This window comes from Pollachius pollachius, assembly GCF_949987615.1.
Source record: "Pollachius pollachius genome assembly, chromosome: 2".
NCBI lineage: Eukaryota > Metazoa > Chordata > Actinopteri > Gadiformes > Gadidae > Pollachius > Pollachius pollachius.
Window position 1 is genome coordinate 9,492,027 of NC_136935.1, and position 19,073 is coordinate 9,511,099.

The window sequence follows — 19,073 nt, forward strand, 5'->3', positions numbered from 1 at the left end:
CTGCCGCTTCCTCTACGAGGGCTGGCGTAAAAGAGCCCACATAGGGGATCCTTTGTTTAGGAGAGTCTAGGCATGGAAGATAATTTACAAGCCGCTGAGGTCCGCACACCATTGGCTGATCGGTCCCTGTCTGCGTCTGCAAAAGGCATCCTGTGATGTGTATGCGTGCGCATGTGTGTGTGTGTACGTCTGTGTGTGTGTGTGTGTACGTCTGTGTGTGTGTGTGTGTGAGTGAGTGTGTGTGTGTGTGTGTGTGTGCTGCAGTAGCAGCAGCGCAGTGCCTCGGCGGCTCTCGTGTCATTCTGGCCGTGATCCTGGGGAGTTTGCCCTGGGCTCGGTCGCTGCAGCCACCCGCTCTGTCCTTCCTCTTTCCTTTTCCTTTTTTTTTTTGGTGTGAAAGGAAGGCTGAAAGAAGCAAGATGGCTCCCGATACCTTTTAAGGGGAAAATGCTGGCCAAAGTGGACGGGCTTCAACGTTGAGGGTTTCTTTGGGGGTTCTATTGTGTGTGTGTGTGTGTGTGTGTGTGTGCGTGTGTGTGGATGGTTCGGCTACAGTAGCACCGGGAGGGTTATCGATGCCGATGTGTTAGGTCGCGCCGGACCGCACCGCCCTGACGTCACCCCGTCGCTAAGGGGGGGCTCGCGAGGACGGCCGCCTCCCCCAGCTCCTCCGCATGTTTACCTTGTCGTCTCCAGGTGGGTTTATTTTACAAGTGCATGTCTGCAGAATCCCAGGGGACAGTTTCCACGGTAACAGACGCGCCATCTCCACCCCCCACCATCCCCACTCTTCTTCTTTGAGCCTGTGTGTGTGTGTGTGTGTGTGTGTGTGTGTGTGTGTGTGTGTGTGTGTGTGTGTGTGTGTCATTTATATCGCAGTGCGTGAAGAGCCCTTGTGCCTCCCCTTCTCTTTCTTTCATTCATTCTTCCCTGGCCATATTTCTTTGCTTTGCACCTGCTGTTCTGTGACAGTGGGTATCAGAGGAGTGTTAGAGAGACCCACCCCCCCCCCCCCCCCCCCCCCACCCCCACCCCCCCCCACCCGGAGTGTAATTTGGCCAGACTTCGCACAGTGTTGCGGTGGGTAATTGTATTATGGTTGTGCAGAGAGTCCTCATGTTACAGCTACAGTCTCGTTCTCGTGTGATGTTATGTCTCAAGTGGAACCTTGAGACCGCACCACCCCCCCAACGCCAGACTAGATCTGGACCGTTTCTTGCAGTGGCGCGGCTGTTTGTAGTTGGTTTCCGCTGGGTTTTCAGTGAAGAATACAGAGCATGCTTTGTAGCGACGTAGCGACGGCGACGACCCCTGTGATGTTGACTTCAGAGCGTAGGCAGGAAGAGTTCGCTCTGTGATCGAGGCAAGAACTTGTAGGAGGGTAGAGAATGAATGGCTCATACATAAACACACAAGCACAAACACACAAACACACACACACACACATAAACACACACACATGCTTATTACCGCCTCTTAGCCAGGAAGGAAGCATACTTTTTTGTCGCTTTTTATGTTTTTGAGAGAACAATGTTTGCGTGTGACACTAAGCTGTGCAGAGTGTGCGGCAAACTATGCAGGAGTCCCTTAAATAGAGATCAGAAATAACACATAACTGTCTTTTCGCTAGTCTTTGTCTTTGGCGATGTTCGAATGTGGAACAACCTGTTTTATAATAGGTATTTTAGCGTGTGTTCAGTGTTTTGGGTGTGTGAGTCTGTGTGTGTGTGAGTGTGTTTGTGTGTGTGTGTTTAGTCAGTTAACAGTTGAGGCTACTCCCTAACACTGCAGCTTCCTTGGAAACCCGTCTCCCAAAGAAAGCTGTTGGGATTCAAGCAGCAGACAAACCCGTTGCTAGGTTAGGTCTTAAAATGAGTGTGTGTGATTGTGTGTGTGTTTATATCTGTGTGTGTTGGGTGTTTGTGTGTGGATGTGTGTGTGGTTTCCTCATATTTCTTCAATGTTTATCTTTGAGTGTGTGTGTGTGCATGTGCATGTGTGTGTGTTTGTTTGTCTGTGTACATGTATGTGTAATGTATGTGTATGTGATTGTGATTGTCTGTGTGTTTGTGTATGCTTCAATGTCTGTGTGTGTTTCAATGTTTTTGTGTGTGTTTCACTGTGTGTATCAATTGAAATGTTTTTGTTTGTGTTTCAATGTGTGATCCTTTGAATGTGTGTGTGCGTGTGTGATGTTTTGTGTGGTTTTCAATGTCTGTTTGTGTTTGTGTGTGTGTGTGTTATTGTGTTTCTATGCGTGTTTGTGCTTCTATGTCCATATGTGTGTCTTGAATGAGAAGAGCAAGAGGGAAAGAGAGCATCACCGTGCATTTGATTTCACTCCAGAGAGCCTTTGTCAGCATAATGCCCCATAGCCCAGTCAGTGTGAGTGTCACTTGGAGCCCAGTGAATCAGATGCAATGAGCACAGCAGCGGCACAAAGAGCCTGCTCCACGCCTGCATCCACGCCGTCCTGAAGACAGCGCAGACCTGATCAGCACAATATGCTTCTTTGATATACACTGAGACGCAGGCTACACTAGATGCTCATGATGAATACATCTCAGATCTATTGCACACACGGGCACATGCACACTCTCGCACACGCGCACACACACCCACACACGCGTGGTCGGGTGCAGGGCTGGAAAGCAGCCAACGCTGCTTTGTCATTGAAAGCAGGTTATTGTGGCAGACACACTGCCTTATTCCCTCTCTCTCTCCATGCCTCTCTTTCTCTGTTTCTCCCTCTCTCTAGCTCTCTCCACCTGTTTCTCTTTCACTCAATCTCATCTCCTTCTTTCTCTCTCTCGCTATGCCTCTCTTTCTCTATCTGTCTCTGGCTCTCTAGCTCTCTATCTATTTTTCTCTCACTCACTCTCATCTCTGTCTGTCTCTCTCTCTCTGCCTCTTTCTCTGACTCTCTCTATCACACTCTGTCTCTATGTCACTCGCCCCTGGCCTGGCCCAACACTCTCCCCCCGGCCATGTGTTGGACACCTCATGCCCACAGAGTTGCAGTGATGGGCGGGGATGTTGCCTCAGCTTTCATCGCCAATCTGTTGCATCACCAGCAGCGGAGTGGTTCCACCCAGCTTAGGCAGACAGGGAATAGATAATAGAGAGAGAGAGAGATTCAAGGTTCAAGATTCAAGAAACTTTATTTATCCCCAGGGGGCAATTAAAGGTAAGGCTTTTAGAGCAGACATAACAACAATGACAAACACGACTAAAAATAGATAAATAAATAAATAAATAAATAAGTTATGGACAATATATAAAAAAAAAAAAAACATATCTGCCAAGAATGTACATAAAATAAACTAAACATAAATGTGCAATGGGGTAGATAGGAAATATATATATATATATATATATATATATATATATATATATATATATATATATATATATATATATATATATATATGGTTCACAGCAAAGAGAGAGAGAGAGAGGGGGGGGGGGACTAGATTGGCAGTGGCCAATCAGTGCATGGGAGAGTGAGAGAACACTGTTGTGAAAAAATAATTGGTGTTTAATTGGCTCAGACTAATTCAACAACAAGGGCACTCTGGTTCAACAGCCGTGAGCAGGCAACGGTTAAAAAGGTTTCTGTGGTTAGAGGGGAGCACTTGATGTGGTTTTGTCGTGAGGTCAATCTGTTAATGTTTATCCTTGCTTAATTGCGATCTCCCATATTTGGATGTGGTGTCGTGCAAGAAAGGGAGCCAAGGAAAACCCACAGAGGAGGTAGCTAACGTCCACTTTCTGCCATTGAGTGTTAGATATGTTTATTCGATTATCTCTTTCCCTGACATTGCAACAAAGTCGTAATCTATTTTGCAGTGCACATGCACAAAGTCACACTACTATTAATACTTGGTGTATTGTTGATTTTGATATGTGAACATAGTGGTATGCTCCATGATATAAATGCCAAGACAAGGCCATTATTCATCAGGAATGCTGTTTTAGGGTTTCATCTTAAGCATCCCTTTCACAGCTCGAGAGAGAGAGAGAGAGAGAGAGAGAGAGAGAGAGAGAAGGAGAGTGGAGCCTCTTCCCCATGAATTCCTCTGTTACGTAGACAGCTTGTACATGGAGAGGGATGCACTGCGGCGAGAGATACAGGAGAGAGAAACACAGTGTGAGCCATTGATCGGGATCCGGCGGAGGTCACGTAAGGGTGGCGAATGGCCGGCAACTAACACATCTTTAGCCTTGCCTCATGCTCCTTCTTCCCCCAGAGAGCAGCCTAAGAGGCACCCAATCAATATTTCAATAAACGCGGACCTTCAGATGATCCGGGGCTCCGCCGGCAGTGAAATATCAGCCCTTTATCTCTTGTCTCCAACACGACATGTGGGGATTTAGTGCTCTTGTTCTGGTAGCGGCCGTCGCTACGCACATGACACTACATCCAGGCCAGTGCAATCTGTCGGGTTAATCTCTCACTAGACACTAGGCCATACACAGGTTAATATGTAGTCTACATGCATGACTACACGTGGCGTGCATGCACTAGAACAAATCCCTCTGACACACATAAACACACACACGCACGCACGCATGCACGCACACACAAACACACACACACAGTTATTTGACAGGCTCACACTCATGCATGTCCTCATTAACCCTCCCTCCTATTGGCTGTAAATATTCACCTGGGAACCAGGAACCAGGACGTTGATCATTTAATAGCTGTTCTTGTGTGTGCGGGATTTCATTCAAATGATGCTTTCCATGTCCAGTTTATAAAAACGGTATTCATTTGGAGATTCATAGAAAGCAGATTCTTTTGTGATGGTGTGCCACACAATTGCCATGGTCCCTCTTGGGAGAAATATGGGAATACGCACACACACACACACATACACACACACACATACACCCACCCATCCACCCACACACACACACACACAAACAGCGTGCATTGGGGGGGCAGTTTGTTGCACAGCGTGCTGGGACTGTTTAGGACACGCTGACTCACTTCATGCTGCCAGACCCTGTTGAGTCACATCTCTTTCTCTCTTAGATTTTGTTTATTTCTCTCTCTCTCTCTCTCTCTCTCTCTCTCTCTCTCGCTAACTCATTCTCCCTCTCTCTCCCGGCCCCTAGGCGGCGACGGAGGGCGGATCGGTAAATGGCAGAGGTGGAGCCCAGATGGAAGCAGAGACCCACGCGGCGGCAGCTGAGGAAGACGAGGGCGAGGAAGGTCACCTAACTCCAACGCGGCCTCCACATGTCCCCACACAAGTACTCGCGGTGTACGCTGCGCCCTTGGAGCGCGCAGCCGCCCCCACGCCTCTGCTTATTAAGAGAGAACACATGCCGGACCACAATGCACTTCAGCAGCACTTCCGCGGCACCCCTGGACCTCTCCGGAACCTTCCTGACCGGACTCTAATCGTTAACGGTGCTTATGACATGGCCGCCGGGTCAGACCAGCGGCCCCGCTGTCAGCGGGCGACGGTTGTGTCGCCGCCCCAACGGACTACATTACCCACAATCCCCCCATGCCCCGGCCCGCAAAGCTCACCTGTAGTTGAACCTCCCAAAGAGGACGCCGGCGCCGTCCCGCTGAAGAAGATCAAGCTGGAGGAGCCCTGGGTGTGGAGCACCGAGGAGACCCCCATCCAGCCTGAAGAAGAGGAGGAGGAGGAAGGGGAGGAGGTGAGGGAGGAGACCTACGAGGATCCCCTGTCCACGCTGGCCGCCGTGGTGTGTCTGTCCATCACGGAGAGGAAGGGGCTGGAGGAGAAGCTGTTCGGCTCGCGCTCGCCCATCCTGCGCTCGTTCAAGACGGAGCTCTCAGACCCCATCAAGACGGAGAAGGAGGACCTGGAGGACCTGGAGGAGCTGAGGAGGAGCGAGTGGTGCCAGAGGAGCACCCCCGCCGCCACGCACAAGATCATCCAGCCCATCCAGTCCATCAAGAGCGAGCTGTCGACGAACGCCTCGCTGCCCAGCGTGCAGACCCTGGTGGAGCAGAGGAACCTCAGCTTTGATCAGGCCATCGCCATCGAGGCTTTGACCCAACTGGCAGCTATACCCGAAAACACCCACGCGCACATAAAAACAGAGCGGCCGCCGGAACAGCCCGTCTCCGTATCCACTCCCCTTGCAGCCGCTAATCCCAACACACCCCCGGCGCACCCGGCCAAGCACACAGCTGTCATCCGCTGCAACAAGGTGTCGGTTATCAGCTCGCCGCTCAACCACACGTCGGTCATACGCCCCCCGGTGGCGAAGCAGGGGAGCGTCTTTCAGATCTCCCGGGACGCCGCGTCTACAGGCAAGATGTCTCTGCAGGACCTGTTGGAGGCCAGCTCCCAGGGAGAGAGAGCGCCCTGCTGGGGCACAGAGCAGACCTTCACCTCTCGGGTCATCAAGACCGAGGCCGGCTACAAGGACTACAGCGACGGCCAGAACAGGATCTGCAAGGGCCCAGAGAGGCTGTTCTGGGGGGAGAAGGAGATGCTGGCCGGGAAGATAGCAAGGAGGAACAGGGACGAGGAGGAGGTGGCAGCCCAGCTGGCCGATCTGGCCTTCATCATCCAATCGCGGCAGAGCCAACAGTCGGAGAACTTCCCTCCCCGCGGGACCCCCGTCGCCACCATCAAGTACAACTACAACAACGCCCACCTGCTCCCCGACCCCAAGAAGGCCCTGGTGAAGAAGGCCAAAACAACCCCCTCCAAACCCAGGAAGAAGAAGGAGGCGGAGGAGGGGGGCACGACTCGCCGGACCCCGCTGGCCAAGCGCACGCCCAACGGCAAGACCCCCTCCAAGGGCCGGGGCCAGAAGCTGCCTCCGCCGGGCGGGGCGGCGGCGGCGGCCTCACTCCGCCACAAGCGGAACCTCTTCCTCCCCCAGGCCCAGATGGACCTGGGGCGGTACGTGGCCAAGGCCCAGGCCACGGAGCAACGGCAGCTCATCCAGCACGCCCCCACCCCCCCCCAGTACCACAACCAGAACCACCACGCCGCCCAGTACACCAGGACGCACCACGCCAACGGCCAGCCAGGCCCCCTCGTTAACGGTCACCATCCCCGTCACAACGAGCCCCACCCCCCCTCGTGGCCACTACAGAGCCGCCTCCTCTCCCCAGCCGCCCTGCCGCCGCCAGCGTCCCCCCAGCAGGAGTACGAGCGGCGCTGCTTGCTATCTCAGGTATCCCAGCCCCCCTGGGGGCTGCAGCATCAGGGGGCCGACCCCAACGCCGGCGGCGGCCTGGCCAACCTCAACGTTCTCAGCCACGTGGCGGGCTTCCACGCCCTGGCCTCCTCGTCCCCTTCCTCCTCCTCCTCCACCACCAACGGCACCAACGGCACCAACGGCGCTCCCTACCCCCGGGGGGGGCGGGAGCCCTCCCCTCCCGCCAGCCAGCAGGGCTACTACAAGCTGGAGCGCTCGGGGGCAGTCACGGTGCTGTCCACCACGGCCGCGGACCTCGCCGACCAGCAGCTCCACTCCCAGGAGTCCACGCCCACCAAGAACGGCGTCCACGGCTTCCTGGAGTCCCCCGGGAGCTTCCTGGACACGCCCACCAAGAACCTGCTGAACACGCCTTCCAAGAAGCTGTCCGACCTCCCGTCCTGCCAGTGCATGGGTGAGTCACGCTGCTATTTATTGCCACATGGAAAAATGGTTCTGCTTCCTGTATTTTCCCCTTCGTTCCTCAGCTCGGTTGGAGTTTGATTTCTCTAACAAACGCAGGCCCGCGTGTTTTTGTTGTGATTGTCATTTGAAAGCTAGTAATTGAATAGTTATTAATGAGAATTAACTAGTGTTTTAGGATGTAGTTCTGGTATTCGGGGACGTTATTTAGCGCGATGGTTGTGCATTTCATGACGTGATCAGACAGGTTTGATCAATTATTGTTTTCCGTCCTCCTTCACACACTCACAGAGTAGGTACACTTGGGAAACACAAAACTATGACTTGCTGTACACAAAAAGTAATAATATTCAGTACATTTGCTGTGCAAATAAAAAGTCTAAATATTCTCTTTTTTCCCACAGAGCAAATAGTTGAAAAAGAAGAAGGGCCTTACTACACTCACCTGGGGGCGGGGCCTAGCATCACCGCAGTCCGAGAGCTGATGGAGAACAGGTAGGGTGACTACCTGTGTGTTTACACTCTATGTGGGTGTTTGCACATGTGGTTTTGTGTGTGTGTGTGTGTGTGTGTGTGTGTGTGTGTGTGTGTGTATGTAGGGGGGTTGTGTGTGTGCACGTGTGTTGGTGTGTGTTGTGTCTATGTCCATTTCTTAGTAGAATGCCTAGGGGAAACCACATGCTTGTAGGAGTAGGCTGGGGTGACGATGTAAAAGAGACGCTATTGCTGCGCCGGCTATATATTTTACACATACTGAAACACACACAACCACAGATTCACTCACACACACAAACATGCACACACACACACACAGTCACACACATTTAGCCACAGATACACACAGAAAAGCACTCTACACCCATGTTGAAACAGGAAACTGGAAGCCCAGTAGTAGTAACTTCACATTTACTACTATTGATGCAGTAAAGACACCCACACAACTACCAGTATTGTTATTGCATGTTTTGAGCAGTGGATATGTTAAGTGGTTTAGTAAACCAGCAATGTTGAAGCCAAATAATAAATATCACCCTTACACTGAATAATCGATAACTATATATTTTGAATTTTGTTATTGTTCTAATTTGTTTTCTGTTGGATTGTTAATGTTGCATGATTTGTGTATTTCCACCATTCGTTGACTCCTGTATTTTGTCAATAAAATATATATACTTTACACAATCTCCATGTGTAACAGCCTTACCGCCTTGCTTATTTACCTGCTCTCATCCCTCAGGTACGGTGAGAAGGGGAAGGCAGTGAGGGTGGAGGTGGTGGTGTACACCGGCAGAGAGGGAAAGAGCAGCCAGGGCTGTCCCATCGCAAAATGGGTAAGGGTCTGCAGTCTGATGTGGTCGGCATTCATCAGATGCTTCTAACAGCACCCGCAAAACCCAACATGATTGGAGTGTCTCCTGTTCTAATGCGTGTTGTCTTTGTGTATGTGTTTTTGTGTGTGTGTGTGTGTGTGTCTGTGCGTGTGTGCGCCTGTGTGTGTGTGTGCATCCTTTTGTTTTCGCCTGTGTGTGTGTGTGTGTGTCTGTGCGTGCCTGCGTGTGAATGCGTGTGTCCCCTTGTTGTTTACCCGTGGTGTGCCACCAGGTGATCCGGCGTGGCAGCGAGGAGGAGAAGCTGCTGTGTCTGGTCCGACACCGGGCCGGCCACCGCTGCGAGAGCGCCGTCCTGGTCATCCTCATCCTGGCCTGGGAAGGCGTGCCCCGCGCCGTGGCGGACCGCCTGTACAACGACCTCACCGACACCCTTTGCCGCCACGGCTCCCCCACCAGCCGGCGCTGCGCCCTCAACGAAGAGTGAGTATCTAGACGGCCCCCGCGGGGTCTCCATCCAGAGCAGTGTCTCCCAGCCTTCTTAGATAGATAGATAGAAAGATAGATCCTTTAATAATCCTTTACAGGAAATAACAGTGCTACAGCAGCGTCAAGACAGACATAACGCCACACATTTCCTCAGGTAGCTTCAATACTTAATAAGTTAAAATACAATAAATAAATACTTAAAAAGTGTTATTTCTGTGCATTGTAAAACCTTATAGCAGCTGGTATACAAGACTTCCTATATCTCTCAGTTTTGCACATTGGTGCTGTCAGTCTTTGACTGAAGATGCTGCTGTTGATGACCTTCAGGGGGTGGAGGTTGGATCAGGAGTGGCGTTGGTCATTATTGAACCCAGTTTGTCCAGAGCTCTGGCCTCTTCTTGTGGTCCGTGAGCCTCTCAACGTCCGCCAGTCATCAGTGTCCCAGTGAATACACTGAAGGGGGTACGAGTTTTGTACCGCACAACAACACACAAGTGATTAGTAGTTCTTCGCCGGTGGCGGCGAATCACAAGGTGGGTCTGTTTGTGTTTACACAGGACCTTTAAAAACCTTTTAAATCAGCATTTTTCATAAATATTTATGGTCAATATAACTAGGTTATAATTCAATTCAATTCCAATACTTTATTTGTCCCTCATGGGGTAATTTAAGGCAGGCTGTTTAAAAACATCAGTAACAGAAGACTATACGCAATAATAATCATACACAAAGGCCCATAGACAATGAAAACAGGTTAGAAGCCTGACAATACCCGGCCGGCATTAAAGTGTGCAAAATTGTTGTTCAATAACTCCAGCAATCTTCAAGATGTCATACGCACATCGGGCAACTCCAAGTCGGGTCCCCGGCCCTGATGTTTGGAAACACTGACCTAGAGCCATCTGTAGGCATGCTGGACCCCTAAAAACCTGCTCCCTGATACGTCTAAGCCTCCCCTGACCCCCCCCTGCGTGTCCTCTGCTCCCCAGCCGTACGTGTGCCTGCCAGGGTCTGGACCCAGAGACCTGCGGCGCCTCCTTCTCCTTCGGCTGCTCCTGGAGCATGTACTTCAACGGCTGCAAGTTCGCCCGCAGCAAGATCCCCCGCAAGTTCCGTCTGCTGGGAGACGAGCCGAACCAGGTACAGAAAAGGGCTGCTCTTACGCTGACCTGCCACGTGTTGTCCCTTACTGCTGACTCAAGAACGGTCGTACAATGAAACCATGAAGAGGAAGGGAAACCTGCAGTCATGTGAACTTCCTGTCCATGTGAACAAAGGCTATTTCTTACATATGAATCAGTTATTTTATTTTTAATAGTGGAAATAGAGAGATTTAGAATTAGGGTATTATAAATAGTTGTATTCCCTTTTACACTGCCTCTTCCATTCCGATGCACAGTGTTGCATCCTCTTTCTGTGCCTGCATTAGGTCAATAGTAATGTTTTTAAAAAGGTTATTTTGCCTATTCCTCCAATTTATGTCCTCTATATACAGACAAGGGCAAACATAAGATGACATTACATTACATTTCATTAGAATCAATATTGTCACATAGCACATGAATGACACAGAGAACAAAATGCAGCACATAAGACGTCAGGGCGTGAGTTTGTTGAGGCCGGTGATGGCACTGGGCACCACTTCAGCAGATGTAATTACAACGCAATCACTGAGAAGAGGAAATGAACTCATCATGCGCTCTCGTGTTCATCGATCAGGAGGAGATGTTGGAGCGCAACCTGCAGAACCTGGCCACCGACCTGGCGCCCGTCTACCAGAGACTGGCTCCCGAGGCCTTTCAGAATCAGGTACGGCCACAGACAACACTCAATATGGACGTAGCGCTGGTGACCGAACCCATTGGTTTACACACTACTGGATGCAGCCTTCGATTTCTTGTTATGGGCATTAAATCATATTCATATTTGAGGTATTTGTGGGGATTTTAATACCGCCTTGCAGTAGTTTATGTCCAAAACTCATTCATATCAGATCTTAATAACTTTTTTATGAAATAAAAAGGGACATCGAAAAATGTATTAGATGGAGATGAACTTAGGTCCTAACCAAACCAACAAATATTAATTTGCTTGTATTTCAAGAATGAACCATTTTCTCCTTGGCTTATAGTGAAGACTGGACTTTTTGCATCCAACCACCGTGAGCCATCTATAGGCCATCAGATGAACTACAAGTTGGTTTTTTTCACCAGGGCAACACAAACAAGCGGTCATGGCTGTCGTTTGGGTACGGCAGACATCCAAATAACCCCATAATAGTAATCATCATTTAGGGCTTAACTATCTTCTCTTTCAGGATTTTTCAGCACTTTTCATCATGGACTTCAAGCCTCCTATGATGATTCAACCTGTATGAGCAGGCCCCCTTACTTGGTGCTGACACGATGACACACAAATAATCTCTCCTTCTGTGTGTGTGTGTGTGTGTGCGTGCGTGTCTACGTGTGTGTGCGTGTGCGTGTGTGTGTGTGTGTGTGCAAGGTGGATCAGGAGCAGGCAGGAACCGATTGCAGGCTGGGTTTGAGGGAGGGACGCCCCTTCTCCGGGGTCACGGCCTGCGTTGACTTCTGCGCCCATGCTCACAAAGACATCCACAACATGAACAACGGCAGCACTGTGGTACGCTAATGGGCTACACCGTGCACACTCATTGTTTACGGAGTTGTATGTATTGTGTATTAATGGTCATTTACTTTTGCATTCGAAGCAACTTTGAGTGAATTCAGATGAAGAACATCAAGGAACAGGTAAGGGGTGAGGTTATCTTGCTCAAAGATGCTTAGCGGTGGGCCGCAGACATTGGGTATCGAACCCAGTTGTCTCGACTGTGAGTCGAACCCCATAGCCACTACTAGTTCAGGGTCTCAATGCTCATTGTGACTTTTTCATGCTCTCTGGCTGACCCATTCAACTTGTGTGTGTGCAGGTATGCACTTTAACCAGGGAGGACAACCGGGCGGTGCGGAACATCCCGGAGGACGAGCAGCTCCACGTGCTGCCGCTGTACAAGGTGTCGGAGCGGGACGAGTTCGGCCGGGTGGAGGGCCAGTGGAACAAGATCCAGACCGGGGCCCTGCAGGTGCTGTCGGCCTTCCCAAGAGAGGTATGTAAAGCCCAGTGTCCCTGGTGTCCCTATGTAGAGGACTTGGGACCCTCACCAGGGAACGTATACTGCCGACTGCAGCCCCTGTGTATCTCGCACTCCTCCAGACCTAACTCAAAGTTAGTGTTGATATCGCGAATGTTACTTAGTTATATAGTTATTATGACAACTGTGATTCTGCCATGTTTTTCAATGAGACAGGGATAGGAAGTTAGACATGTTGGTTACATCCTCCCCAGATGAAGAACAACTAAAGGGGTTCTGTTTAAGAACCAGCGTAATGCTAGCCCGACATTGCCAGACCAATTTGCAAATGCGTGTTAGTCTGGAACCTCTTCCGTGTTGCGTGTTATCAACGGGCACAGACCAAAGCGCCTCTGGACACATTTGAACAGACCTGCAACCAATCAGAGTTAAAAAATGGAAGACCCATCAGCCGCAGCCATCTTGGTTGGTGTTCAAAATGCCTCAACGGCCCGCCCATTGGCCATCCTCTATATAGATATCGTATCCAACCCGACCATTATAAGATAACGGTTGTGATGGCCTGACCCAGGCTAACTTCTTGAAATCTCTCTGTACTTGAGGTGGGACAGACGCATATGCCAGAGCAAATGAAACATGAGCTCACAGAATCATCTGGTTCCCACTCTACTGCAATGCAACTCCATTTAATTGACTGGTCATTTAGAAAGGGGAAACGCCAATGTAATTACTGCCGTCTACATCCAGAGGCATTCTCAGGGTGAACTCAAAGGAAAATCCCACACTTGAGCACATAAGGAAGAGACCAAGCAGGATAGCGTGTGAGAAATCTTTAACAATTATAAACACATTGTTAGTAGTATAATAGACCTTGAAATGAATTGTGCAGCGATCTCAGGCATTTCATAACAAAATTGTTTCGGTTTCAATACATCATTCAAAGACTTGCGTGATCTCAGATCACGCACACCGATGATGTTGAACTTTCCCTTTAAATGTTTGAGGAAATTCGGAAAAACTGAAACGCCAGCAGCTAAATCTGGGTTTAGGTTCAGAGCCGAAGCGCAAACAAAGCAACAATAGCCACAGTGGATGGAAGGCCTGCCCGTACATACGGTAATTATTACAGGTTTGGCTAAATGGTTTGTGCTGGTTCCGCCAGGTGCGTCTGCTGGCCGAGCCGGTGAAGTCAGCCCGCAAGAGGAGAGAGGAGGCTCGTGTGAAGGCCCAGGCGGACAAGCTGGAGAAGAAGCTGGCCCAGTCGGCAGGGAAGGGGAAATGTGAGACTCCAAACAAAGGTAATGGCTCTCTTTCTCTTGTAATTTGGTTCTTACACGCTGACCTCCAGGGTCCAGATTCCCAGAGTGGGAAAAACCTACCGTCTAATGGTACGGCCGCACTGAACGCGTTACGCCCGTACGATTACGCGCGTAACGTGCCTAACCTGACGCTTGATCGTTGTGTGTCACAAAGATGGTTCAACGCGCCTACGCAGCTAGATGAGCCCGCCCAGCGGAGGTGTCTTGCTTCGCCCTGAAGGGGCTTATTTTCGATAATGACCGGCGACGTTCTTATACATTATCCCGCTTATTACACGGCTACTTGCCAAAACGAAAAAATAGCTTCACATGGTGTGTCTTTTTACAATTTATTCGTTACCAGCATTCGTAGTGTTGATTAGCAGAGAAATAGTCCGCCAAAGACGTTGACGTCGCGGCCCGAGGATAGTGGTGGGAAATATCGGCCCGACCCGGACGGCGGGTCGGCTCGGGCTCGGGCAGAGAATCTAAACTCTAGTGCATGACATCCTCCGTAGGCACTCACAGCTGTGTGAGTTTCACCACCTCCTCATCGTTTCAGCACACACTAAAAGGATGACTTGGTCATCCATGTTCTTTCTGCTTCTGTGCGTCCTCCGTCTCTCTGCCAGTGACATCGGGTCAAGCTCAACGCTGATTGGCTATCGCGGCTAAGCGTCACGCGTAGGCGCGTCAAAAGTTCAATTTTTTGTACTCTGCGCGTTGGTGCGTTGGGTGCCTTGGTGCCTTGGTGCGTTGGGCGCGTTGGTGCGTTGGGTGCCTTGGTGCCTTGGTGCGTTGGGCGCGTTGGTGCGTTGGGTGCGTTAAAACGCGTCTAACGCGTTAGGCGCATTAGGCGCGTAGATGCGTGTAACGCATCTACGCGCCTAAAACAATGGTTCCCTATGCAAAAATGCAGATTTTCAACGCCTCTGACGCGCGTAACGCGTTCAGTGTGGCTGTACCTTAAGAAATTGTTTTAATATAAACCCTGAATGTTATTTGTGGTCATATCTATCCGTCTTTGGTTGGTGTCATGTAAGTGTTCACTACGGACGATGCTGACGTCATGTATTTTATTTTATATATTTCATATTTACTTTCATACTAATTCTTCCTTTGCTATTATTTATTTTATGTATTATCACTGCTATTTTGCCAGCTATTTTTCTTCTTGCTTTGTAAAAACAATTTTACTCTACAAAAGGTTGTACAACACATTCGATAATAAAATGAGTTACAGATCCAACACAAAAATCATGCACAGCCTGCTTGTGATAAATAATACACTGAATAATGAATTGAATTTGAATAACCGCTGAAGCATTGCTTCCTTGTGTCTGTGAATCCACCCTAGATTTCAAAAGCACTTCAGCAGAGCAGCCGTCTCCGGCGTTCAAAGCGGAGCCTCAGGGCGCCTACAGCTCTTACAGACTGCCTGCCAGACCTCCGAGCACAGGAAAGTACCAGACAGAGCAGAACCATGCCAGCACTTACAACCAGAGCACCAGCAACTACCCCTCTCCGGGTGCAGGGGTCCACCCAGGGAGAGAGGCACTTTCGCCCCATTCTTCTCTCCCGCCTGGCCCCCACTACGGACACAACGGGGCCATCCACCAACACAGGACAAACGGAGAGGCGGTGAATGGTTACTCTTCAGGGTCTGTACCGGTGCATCGCATACCCCCCCACCAAGGTCACCCCGACTACCCCCGCGGGTTTAAGACCGAGCCCCACGAGCTCCATTACTCCCCTCATCCCGGCCACGGCGCAGCCTCTCCATCCCCTTCCCCTCAGCCAATCACAGAGGGCCTCTACAGCAGACTCAACGGGCTCAACGGGGGCGCCCCGGGCCACGGCCCAGAGGTCAGGGGTCACGGCCTGGCGCCGCAGCCCTTCCCGCAGCCGCCCGACACCTCTGAGGAGCTGAAGCAGGAGGAGGTGTGGTCGGACAGTGAGCACAACTTCCTGGACAACGACATCGGCGGGGTGGCGGTGGCGCCGTCGCACGGCTCCGTGCTGATCGAGTGCGCCCGCCGGGAGCTCCACGCCACCACGCCCATCCTGCGGCCCGACCGCAGTCACCCCACGCGCATCTCCTTGGTCTTTTACCAGCACAAGTCCCTGAACGAGCCCGGCCACGGCATGGCCATGTGGGACGCCAAGATGGCCAAGCGGGAACGCGAGAGGGAGGAAGAGGCCATGAGGCTGGGGGTGGCAGAAAGGGAGGCAGGGATGAGGGGAGGAGGAGAAGGAGGAGGAGGAGGAGGAGGAGGAGGACCGGAGGAGGAGGGGGAGGGCGAGGAGGAGAAGAGGAGGCTGCCCAAGGTGCCGACCCGACAGGCTTGGACACTTCCGCGGGACGGAGTCATCACCGTGGCCCCGTACGCGCTCACCCACGTAACGGGACCCTACAACCGCTGGACTTAGTGGTGTGTTTGTCTCACACGCACGCACACGCGCGCACACACACACACACACACACACACACAAATACAAACACGCGCCCAGACACACACTCACAGTCAGATCAGAATGATTAAGCTTACACACCCCATGCTTCTGCCTTACCTCAACTCCAAAACGTCTACTTCTTCACTTTTATGTCACTTTTATCGTGCTTTTCTAACATGTTATTTTGTAGTCTTTTCTCATCTCTTGCCTTGAAAGTGATGAGAAAAAGACCAAAGTTTGTGGGGATTTTAAACTGTGAGTTTTGTGTTCTTTTTTATTGTAAAAAAATAATAATGGATGGTGCTTTCAAGAATTTTTTTAAATGTTTTTAAACTGGTTTTTATATACAAGATTAAGAACAAAAAAAGTGATTATTTATTCTGATCATGACAGTTTTTATTTAATTTCTGGTGTTAAACCTGTTGTTTACTGCAAAGTTTATATATTTACCCACGGGTCAATACGCGATCTGATTGAACGTAGACAGAGTACGAGGGCAGGTCTACTGCACTCGGTTCCATCAAGAGGTGCTCTCTTTAACCACGTGGCTCGCGTTGGCTTATGCAGCGACACATTTTAGTCAAACGAACACATTACATCAAACCCATTTCATCAGCGTGTATGACACTGAGAATAATGACACACATCCATTCAGTACAGATGATGTCAGCGTTATTTTTACGTTGCCCTCGTCCAATCATTTGCTTCAGTTCAAGGAAGTTTTTTGTGATTGCTCGCTTTGTTTCTACAACTCTCGATTGTCTTTTATTTGGAATACACATATTTTATGGCATATTAAGGAGATTTTAATTTCTAAGACCTAACTTGAAAGAGGGACCCCGGTCCATAGGCCTATACTTATGTATGTACAGATATATATATATATATACAGTATATATATATATGACATAGCCATAGATAAAACTGCTCTTCTTTTTAAAATATTTCTACGTTGATCTGATTAGAAATTCTGCAAGTGAATTGAACAACACTATATTACAAAACTGCAATCATGTCTATGAAAATTCAGTGTCATCCACAGTTAAGTATGTTTCAAAGATGAGGTGCATATATTTTTTAGCATTTATGTTCACGATCGGTAATGATTGGTTTCGCCTAGTGATTGCATAGGAAACAAGGTCATAGGACTCATGTTGTTTACAATCATGGCATAAACTGTACATTTTACTGGTGCTTAGGAGACCACTTCTCCTGCTAGAGTTTCAAATGTCTAGAAAAGCTATAGCCAGTTGTTAAACTTGAATACATGACTTCATCGATGAATGCAAAATCAAAAAAACGATTTATCTCTCGATGTCATAATCATACAGTATCCATAGGAAATTCTGCTCTCTACTTCAATAATGCGCCTGCGTTAGACATACAGGGTTGGTGTTCATGGGGTGAAGCAGCAGAATTGTTAATAATAACCCTTTAATAAAAGACGATTATAGATTATCATCACTAATGACATTTCAAATACAGTGCAGTAGTATTGCAAATGAAAAGTTGAATGGGTATTGACGAGATGTATGCATTTCCTATGGAGACATTGAATTGTTTTGGTGCTATGGGAATGTGGCGTCAAGGTGCTTTCAGTGACTTTACCCATTTGTGTTCTCTAAACGTGAACGTATGGTGCTCTTAGTATACACTGTTGCAACTAATATGGATAGAGTCTCTGCATACTTTCAAAGCTGTTGTACATCCTATATGGCTTTGTTTATTTCTACCTTCATTTCTCCATGGGGGGAAAACACTGATTAAACAAACAAGATCTTTTTTTTTTTATGTTTTAAAGGTTCCAAAGTCTTCCACTTGTAACCAAACTCGAAAATAAATCATGTTCAACTGGGTGCTATTTATGGCAACATGTATAACTCCTAATCACTGAATACATAAATAATGCAATGAATGTAAACCTTTATTTTTCTTTCGTCAAGTTCATTTTGAGTCAGCTCATTTTAGAGAGAAAGATGCGACCACATTGGACAGGTTGTAAATGTTCATGTGGATTATTTTCTCAACTTCCCACACACAAAGGCCCTACCTGTTGACTGTACCAATAAGGAACTAACGGAAAGCACCAGCATTTAGAAATCAGTTTTTATTATAAGATGTGTAATTATGTATGTGAACCAGGTTCTTTGTTGTACTGTTAATGGTGTGTAGACAATGGATGATTGCTTATTTTCAAATTGAATTACTGTAACTTGCTGAAAATATATCCATTTAGACTTGTAAAAAAGAGACAAGCATTCATTTTATGGATGGCTGATCTGTTTGGGATTGTGAAATAAAGACATATTTATATTTTGGACCTTTAATCGTCTTTATTTTACCTTTTTACTTCTGGGAGACTGTGGGAGAGACTGCGGCTTTGAGCTTTCTAATAATAAAGCAGTGTTATATCAGTTGTATTTTAGGCTTCCAGATACCACAACATTGATTTAAGTGGAATGCATTTGTAACAATAGTCCCATGATCAAAAACGTTAAGAATAAAGAATTTTCAATACCTTGTTTTACTCTAACATGGTGAGCGGTTCAAATAATTGGTCAACAGCATTGAACATACAAGCCTAGGAAGGCAGAAAAGCAACTGCTAAACTACCAACAACACTCTTGAACTAATAGCCTACTGTACTAAAAAATTTAAATGCTCCGGGACCAGTTGAAGAAGAGATAGAGGAACATGTAACGCGTAGTAATGCTTTACAGATGTCCATCACTAAAATCCTATTCCGCAAACACCCCATGACCGAAGCCT

The 19,073-nt window shown here is 48.7% G+C and overlaps 1 protein-coding gene across 3 annotated transcripts in view; it reads left to right on the plus strand.

The window, feature by feature from the left end:
- The window catches only part of tet1 (tet methylcytosine dioxygenase 1), a 33,234-nt gene extending 14,610 nt beyond the window's left edge, over positions 1-18,624 (plus strand). For 2 of the 3 annotated variants that reach the window (XM_079729157.1, XM_079729156.1), the window contains exons 3-12: positions 5,125-7,618; positions 8,031-8,121; positions 8,864-8,957; positions 9,229-9,437; positions 10,433-10,583; positions 11,163-11,252; positions 11,946-12,083; positions 12,391-12,567; positions 13,715-13,850; positions 15,208-18,624. In XM_079729157.1, the coding sequence (XP_079585283.1) occupies positions 5,125-7,618; positions 8,031-8,121; positions 8,864-8,957; positions 9,229-9,437; positions 10,433-10,583; positions 11,163-11,252; positions 11,946-12,083; positions 12,391-12,567; positions 13,715-13,850; positions 15,208-16,280 (4,653 nt within the window). In that variant the 3' untranslated portion in view covers positions 16,281-18,624. Of the gene's footprint in view, positions 1-113; positions 697-5,124; positions 7,619-8,030; positions 8,122-8,863; positions 8,958-9,228; positions 9,438-10,432; positions 10,584-11,162; positions 11,253-11,945; positions 12,084-12,390; positions 12,568-13,714; positions 13,851-15,207 lie in introns of those variants that run through there. The other variant, XM_079729158.1, reaches the window with a different exon arrangement.
- Positions 18,625-19,073: the final 449 nt, after the last annotated feature.